Genomic DNA, 8,810 nt, shown 5'->3' on the forward strand with positions numbered 1-8,810 from the left:
AAATCGGTTTTCCAACTTGGCCGAAGTCCAATGACTGAAACAAGAACAAGAGAAAAAAAAACAATAAAAACATATCCAATGGCAAACAGCACCAAGAAAAAAAAACGAGCATCGTGAGAGGGGCCTTCTCTTATTACGAAGTATTTTATGGTAGAAGTAGTCTTGAGATGTGGTGGAGACGCAATGGCCCAGTGGTTAGGGCAGCGACTCGCGGTCATAGGATCGCGGTTTCGATTCCCAGACGGGGCGTTGTGAGTGTTTATTGAGCGAAAACACCTAAAAGCTCCACGAGGCTCCGGCAGGGGATGGTGGTGATCCCTGCTGTACTCTTTCACCACAACTTTCTCTCACTCTTACTTCCTGTTTCTGTTGTACCTGTATTTCAAGGGGCCGGCCTTGTCACTCTCTGTGTCACGCTGAATATCCCCGAGAACTACGTTAAGGGTGCACGTGTCTGTGGAGTGCTCAGCCACTTACACGTTAGTTTCACGAGCAGGCTGTTCCGTTGATTCAGATCAACCGGAACCCTCATCGTCGTAACCGACGAAGTGCTTCCAGTCCAGTCTTGAGATGTGAGAATGACAGAGTGACAGAAAGAAATGTGAAAAACCGCTATGGCAGAGCAAATCATGAGAAAACCGTTTCTTTCCAGGTTGTTTCAGCGTCCATGCAGTCAACGGAGTTTGGAGTCTCCTCTCTGTCGGATTGTTTAGTCGTGAAGACATCATTAAACATAATGATGCTAAATTTGATGTGGAAGATGGCTTGTTTTGGGTAAGTAAATGCAATAATATCTTTACAGAAATTGCGGCGTGCAGTTGGCAGAATCGTTAGCACGCCGGGCGAAATGCTTTGCGGTATTTCGTCTGCCGCTACGTTCTGAGTTCAAATTCCGCCAAGGTCGACTTTGCCTTTCATCCTTTCGGGGTCGATTAAATAAGTACCAGTTACGCACTGGGATCGATATAATCGACTTAATCCGTTTGTCTGTCCTTGTTTGTCCTCTCTGTGTTTAGCCCCTTGTGGGTAGTAAAGAAATAGGATTTTTCAACTGCCGTTACGTTCTGAGTTCAAATTTCGCCAAGGTCGACTTTGCCTTTCATCCTTTCGGGGTCGATAAATTAAGTACCAGTTACGCACTGGGGTCGATATAATCTACTTAACCCGTTTGTCTGTCCTTGTTTGTCCTCTCTGTGTTTAGCCCCTTGTGGGTAGTAAAGAAATAGGTATTTCGTCTGCCGTTACGTTCTGAGTTCAAATTCCGCCGAGGTCGACTTTGCCTTTCATCCTTTCGGGGTCGATAAATTAAGTACCAGTTATGCACTGGGGTCGATATAATCTACTTAATCCGTTTGTCTGTCCTTGTTTGTCCTCTCTCTGTTTAGCCCCTTGTGGGCAGTAAAGAAATAGATATTTCGTCCGTCTCGATGTTCTCATTCCAAACTCTGCGACAGTCGACTTTTACCTTTCATTCTTAAGGGGTCGATAAAATAAGTACCAGTTGAGCAGATTACCAGTTGATGTAATATACTTACCCTTTCCCTCAAAATTGCTGGCCTTGTGCCAAAATTTGAAACAAATATCTATTTGCGTTAAGGTAGCGAGCTAGAACCCTATAATCGACTTCTCTTTATTCTTTTTGGTACAGCCCCACTAAAAAAAAAACTCCACATTTGGGATCTGGCCCGGATATTAAAATGGCTGAAAACCACTGCTCTAAGCACTAAATTTCAGGGAAGGAGTAAGTCGATTACATAGATCCCCAGTACTCAACTGGTACTTAATTTCTCGACCTCGGCAGAATTTGAACACAGAGCATAATGACGGACAATATACCAATCTCTTTACTACCCATAAGGGGCTAAACACAGAGGGGACAAACAAGGACAGACATAGGTATTAAGTCGATTACATCGACCCCAATGCTCAACTGGTACTTAATTTATCGACCCCGAAAGGATGAAAGGCAAAGTCGACCTCGGCGGAATTTGAACTCAGAACGTAACGGCAGACGAAATACTGCTAAGCATTTCGCCCGGCGTGCTAACGTTTCTGCCAGCTCGCCGCCTTGTTTAAAATACTAAATATTTACACCTAAAAAAATTCCTCATAGCAAAACAAAACCACTAAGTGGAATAATATTCATGCAAAACGCGAGAAACTAAGAAGCTTTTTCTCTACTGCTGATATTCCAGTGCTTTTTAACAATATACGTTTCTGCGAGATACCCTCTCGAGGCTAATACCTCAGTATTATGACTTTCTAACGGTATATATATGTTAAGAAAGATACAAGGTTGCTATACTAAACATTAATACCTCCATAACCCTAAACGGGTACCGTGAATCCTCGAGTATAGTCCGCCCTTGACTATAATACGCAGGGGATTTTTAGGGGGCTGTACCTCTGAAAAACCTAAACCTTGTGTATAATACGCATCCCTTCTCTAACTTGAGCCGTGCGTAATTAAGCCAGCAACACCTAGTCGAACAAACACTTCCGCGCATGCGTAATACAATAATGGTGATGTTCTTAACTGTTATATGGGAATGTAAATATGTTTGCAAATTGTTTTTGTTACATGTTATTCTGTGTTCTGAATACTTTCAGGCTTAGCTTAAGGTATTTTTGCGCCCGACATCACAAAATGCGTCTGAATAAACATTGCCGGACAGCAAATAGAGACGCGGACATTGCTCAGAAAATATTTTTCATTATTAACCTCGTATGTAGTACGCACTAGGGATTTCGGGAAAAAAATGCGGATTATACTTGAGGATTTATGGTATATCATTCTATGTACACGCTCTTCATAAATTATCTTTATAACTTTCACAGTTTATTGTATTGTATCGTTGAGATGTGTTGTGTGCAACCAATGGAGTCCACGTCGAAGTACTCCAATATTTCTAATAAAACTTTATTTATTTTCCAATAAACTCTGCTGAGTTATTCTTTATTTATTTATTTATTTTTTCGTTATTTGAATTTTTCAAATTGTAAAGGTAATTTATAGACACCCCGTATTTGTTGCACCCTTTAAAAAACATGTTTTTTTTTTTACTTTTCGCCATTTCAGGGCGGTTCGGCAAGAATCCTGAAAATACAAACAGTAGCTGCTCTGGCAATTAGTGGCTGGACAGTAGTGGTCAGTTATATTTTCCTAAAATTTCTCCAACTCACCATTGGTCTTCGTGTGAGTGAAGCGGAAGAAGTTTTAGGTGCAGATATTGTAGAACATAATTGTGGAGGATTTTTCTACGACAAAAAAACGAAAAAGGTAAGTTTTCTATGACCAGAGCAAAGTTTTGGGAGGTTTTAGAGGGGGAGAGCTTAGGAGAGGGTGGGAAAACTTCCTTTTGAGACTTGGGAGGATTTGGGGGGGGGATATGATAATTTCAATCTGTGTAAATATAAATTGATTAATCTAGATAAGTAGGCGTAGGAGTGGCTGTGTGGTAAGTAGCTTGCTTACCAATCACATGGTTCCGGGTTCAGTCCTACTGCGTGGCACCATGGGCAAGTGTTTTCTACTATAGCTTCAGGACGACCAAAGCCTTGTGAGTGGGTTTGGTAGACGGAAACTGAAAGAAGCCTGTCGTATATATGTACATATATATATGTGTATGTGTGTATATATGTTTGTGCGTCTGTGTTTGTCCTCCCAACATCGCTTGACAACCGATGCTGATGTGTTTACGTCCCTGTAACTTAGCGGTTCGGCAAAAGAGACCGATAGAATAAGTACTAGGCTTACGAAGACTAACTCCTGGGGTCGATTTGCTTGACTAAAGGTGGTGCTCCAGCATGGCCACAGTCAAAGTGACTGAAGCAAGTAAAAAAGTAAAAGAGTAAAAGTTCGTATGGAGACGTGAATATTGACATTTCTAAAGAAGAGGGTAGGAAAACTTCCCGGAGAAGCAAGAACCATGATGTTTCTAAAGGAAACGGGAGTATTCATTGACCCAGGAAATCGGAGATTTCTTACTTTAGTTAATATGCTGGAGAATCTCCACGTTGCCCTAAGGAGATCCATTTAATCTTATGCACCGTATATATTTTATGTTATTTCATAATATTTCGTGCGATACTAAGGCGACGAAAGGCGGTGAGCTGGCAGAATCGTTAGAAAACCGGCGAGCTGGCAGAAACGCTAGCGCGCCGGGCGAAATGCTTAGCGGTATTTCGTCTGCCGTTACGTTCTGAGTTCAAATTCCGCCGAGGTTGACTTTGCCTTTCATTCTTTCGGGGTCGATAAATTAAGCACCAGTTACGTACTGGGGATCGAACTAAACACAAATACACACATGCATACACACACGCATACACACACGCATACACACACACACATACACACACACATATACATACACACATATATATACACACACATATACATACACACATACATACACACACACACACACACATACATACATACATACATACATACTACATACATACATACATACATACATACATACATACATACATACATACACACATACATATATACACACACACACACAGGCGGCGAGCTGGCAGAAGCGTTAGCGCGCTGGGCGAAATGCTTAGCGGTATTTCGTCTGTCGTTACGTTCTGAGTTCAAATTCCGCCAAGGTCGACTTTGCCTTTCATCCTTTCGGGGTCGATAAATTAAGTACCAGTTACGCACTGGGGTTGATGTAATCAACTTAATCCCTTTGTCTGTCCTTGTTTGTAACCTCTATGTTTAGCCCCTTGTGAGCAGTAAAGAAATATATATACACACATACATACACACATACATACATGCACACATACATACATACATACATACATACATACATACATACATACATACATACATACATACATACATACATACGCATATATGCGACAAGCTTCCCCACAGTTTCTGTGTATCAAGCCCACTCCCAGGGCATTGGTCAGCCTGGGGTTATAGTCACTTGCCCAAGATGCCACGCAGTGGGACTGAACCTGACACCACGTGGTTGTAAAACAAGCTTCTTCTTATCTACACAGTTATGCATTCGCCTTGGAAATAATTAAAGTCTGTTTCTAATTTCAGCTGATAAACTTGAATGAACAACCTGCCGAAATCCAAAACGAAAGTGAAAGCGATACTTCAGATGAAGACGGGGAGACTAAAGAAGAAGATGAAGAAGAAAAGAAAAAAAGAAAAGAAGAAAAGAAAAAACGCGCCAATGAAAGGCATTTGAGAAACTGGTGCCCTCAGCCACAACGGAGTCGTGTTTATTTCTCAGCTAAACCAGTATGTGAGAGAAAATCAAGCATAGTACCATCAACTAAAACACATTCACCTCGACTGAAAAGCTATCGTAAATCTTTTTTAGGGACTTTGATAGGTTATCGTAATGTACTGAAGCCCAAGTCTGTGCGAAGGCGACGCTCTTCGGTAGTAAGCAGTCAATCTACGTCAACCAATACGTTAGGCGTAGACAATTATTCGTTCGATAACAACAACGGTGTTCAAGAACAATCAGATAACATGCCAAATGCACCGACGGCTGGAAACAGTTCGCAAGACAAGTATTCCGTATTTACTGTAGAAAATGAAATGAACCGGCCATCAAACGACTCAGAGCTGAGGGGTATGCCGACCAGAGTTGGTTCAGTGTTACAGACTTACGCAAATCCTTTGTTTGAGACTGATTCCAAGAATACTAAACTCTAGTCGGTCAAACGAGTTCACTGAACATGACTGAAGTACAGTCTAGAAAGTAATGAAGTTAGAAAAGGGCAGTCGGACTATAGAGGGCGCCGACGTGTCGATAGAAGAACGGGGTTTATCTATAGAAGCCAGCAGGCGACCTGTAGAAATATTGGCGAAGCTATAGAAAGGCCGGTTCGACTATAGAAGAAACATTATATTTTTGTAGATAAATAGATAACACTTGTACTTAAAAGTACATAACCCATCTCATCGAGAGAAGAGGGGGAAAAATTACGAGGTATTTTTCAAAGAATCTCAATAAGAAATTCAAAATTAATTGAATTATCTAAAACTGTTACAGCGTCTGTAGAAATAATGCAGAACAGAATGGTGGAATCTCGAATATATTATGCAAAGTAGATATGTATAATCTACCTATTCATCTATTTATACACACGTACACACACGGTAAATGTAATATATGTACGTATTTAGGTGTACATATGTATGTATGTGTGTGAGTGTTAGTGTTGGGGAAATATGCTTGTGTAGAATTATACCTGTAATTCAAAGAGTGATCTTTGTCATGTACTGAGTACGTCTAAGGAATACTTTAAATGTACCGGTGTCTGCGGAATACCCAACATTAAACTATAATTTAATGAGTAAATAGCTACATTGAAAAAAAGACAATTGGAACACACATCACCGTCGAAAGTGATGGAGGACCCGTTTATTTACAACAATTTCTTTCCTGTCCACTTTAGCCTTATCAAGATCCATAAACACGCAAGTACGAAACTGTTCTTCGCCAACTGTGTGAAAGCAGACTACAGTGTATCCCATTCCCAAAGACTAATACCCTTCTGCTATACCAACTGTCTAATTATTGTCCTACTAACTAACATCTTAAAGGTGATTGAAATGACCCCCAAAGAATACCATTTCCTTCATCATCTCGAGTTTTTCTTTCCATCTAGTAACCACCACTGCAGTTTCCGTACAGCTAGATCTAAGACCCAACTTCCCTATGTCATTTAGCAAAGTTTTACCCTCTGAGAACTTTTACGAATGCGATCATTGTTGCTTTTTACTTATGCCGAGCTCAGGAACCTTCATGCTAAGGTCTTCTATGAAAGCAATGTTTCTTATCTCTCGAATTGGTAACGATACTCTTTTTAGTTCTTATGCTTACGACTTCAGTGTATCTCAAAGTTTTGTTATGTCTCCAACACCCTTCTTTCCACACAATAATTACCAATTTTAGTAACATACACCTCTACGCAGATGCTGCCGCTGTTTAATTCCCTATAAACTTCCGAACCCATGTGTAATCAAACATAAAACCTAAACAGCCTTACTCTAAACATTCATTGTCTCCATGTACAGAGTCTTTGAAGCGGCATTACTCAACGGAATCAATACATAGATGGAATATAAATATCAAAGAAGCAGTCTTAGATCACATCTTGCCTTCAGAGGGACAGCATAATATCTTAGGCAAAGGGTTAAGAGAAATGGGGAGTAGTGTTAATGCCACAAAAATATTTAAGAAAGCAAAGGACGACAATAAAATAATTGATTAAAAATTTAAAGAAAATGCTACGAATTTATAGTTAAAAAAATTATTATAAGAACAGATGCTAATAATTATGGTAAAGCGGTGAGCAGGTAGAATCGTTACAGCATCGGACATAATGCTTAGCGGCATTTTGTCTGTCATTAAGTTCTCAGCTCAAATTCCTCCGAGGTCCACTTTGTCTTTCATTCTTTCGGGATTGATAAAATAAGTATCAGTTGAGCACTGGGGTTGATCTAATCGATTTACCCTCTCCCACAAAATTGCTGGCCTTGTGCAAAAATTTGAAACCAATAATTATGAAGAGTGAGCTGTCAATAAAGGAGTTTATAAAACGATATAAGATTATATGGTGGTAGGAAAAAAACCGCTGAAAATATTATATACAGCAACATTGATAAAACTACATTCAAAAATTTAGGTTTTCCTTTCCTAACATAAATCATTCAACTTGCATCATAAACTGATTTCTTCAAAACTGAGGTGTAACACGAGTTGAAATATTCCTCACATATTTAGGACGACGCCGCCAAAGCAAATCCGAAACACTTTAAGTACGCAACCAAAAAAAATATTTGACTCACTAGCCAACAGAATGACCCTTCCACCCATATCCACTACCCAGTATAATTATCTCTCTTTTTTTCTTATCTTTACTGGGACTGATTCCACCCCTATCTCCACCCGAATATCGCACAAAAAAAAACAACTTTTCCTAGTCACTCCTCTGCAGAAGTTCTAGAAGTATACTCTGGACTATACATCCAGTGTGTTTCTTTTTGAACTAGATTGGAGACTTGGTTGATATTTCTAGCAGGTCGAGTGACCGTATAGAGGCTCCATCGTTGACTCGTCTCCAAAGTTGTTTTCTTAATTTGAAACACATCCTGATAAACAACAACGCCTGGTTAACAAATGTGGGTGTCCAAAATGCAATATTTCAATATTTTTTTAAGTGACAAAAATGAAACCAACGAAGAACACTTCCTAAATTTATGTAAAACAAAAATAGTCGTAGTCTAGTCTTAAAAAATTTGTTTTTTGTTGGGGGTTTTTTTCTATCTCAATTTTCCATTAACGTTCGTTTTTTGTTCATATATATTTTACGATTTCTTTTTCAACAGTTATATATTCAGGATATCCAAATGTATTTCGCCTGATTTTGATTAAAAAAAAAATTAGCCTCAAAATTTGAAGAATAAAAGAAAAATTAAAAACTTGAACTGTTCTTCTTGTGTTATTAATTCACTCAGTTTTCAGGTGTTTCAAAACGTGTTTCTTGACTTACAAACAATCTGAAATTCCCAAATACCTTCTTTTATTAAAGAAAAAAAACAGGGTGCAAGATGTGATATTGACAAGAAATAATAATAACAAGAGCATTCAGAGAGTACAAACCTCCACCAAGGCAACACCAACATCCTGATTTCTTTTATTAGGCACAAGGCCTCTTATAAAGATGGGACGATACAAAGACAGACAAAGTAATACAGTGTGGTACACAAAACATATAACAGGTGAAATTATGAATAATGATGAGATGAAATGACTTAC

The 8,810-nt window shown here is 39.2% G+C and overlaps 1 protein-coding gene across 3 annotated transcripts in view; it reads left to right on the forward strand.

The window, feature by feature from the left end:
* The window catches only part of LOC115217921 (putative ammonium transporter 3), a 128,994-nt gene extending 120,571 nt beyond the window's left edge, over positions 1 to 8,423 (forward strand). For all 3 annotated transcript variants that reach the window (XM_036507987.1, XM_036507986.1, XM_036507988.1), the window contains 3 exons: positions 653 to 774; positions 3,080 to 3,280; positions 5,072 to 8,423. In XM_036507987.1, the coding sequence (XP_036363880.1) occupies positions 653 to 774; positions 3,080 to 3,280; positions 5,072 to 5,698 (950 nt within the window). In that variant the 3' untranslated portion in view covers positions 5,699 to 8,423. The remainder of the gene's footprint in view (positions 1 to 652; positions 775 to 3,079; positions 3,281 to 5,071) is intronic.
* Positions 8,424 to 8,810: the final 387 nt, after the last annotated feature.

Source organism: Octopus sinensis, linkage group LG12 (genome assembly GCF_006345805.1).
Source record: "Octopus sinensis linkage group LG12, ASM634580v1, whole genome shotgun sequence".
NCBI lineage: Eukaryota > Metazoa > Mollusca > Cephalopoda > Octopoda > Octopodidae > Octopus > Octopus sinensis.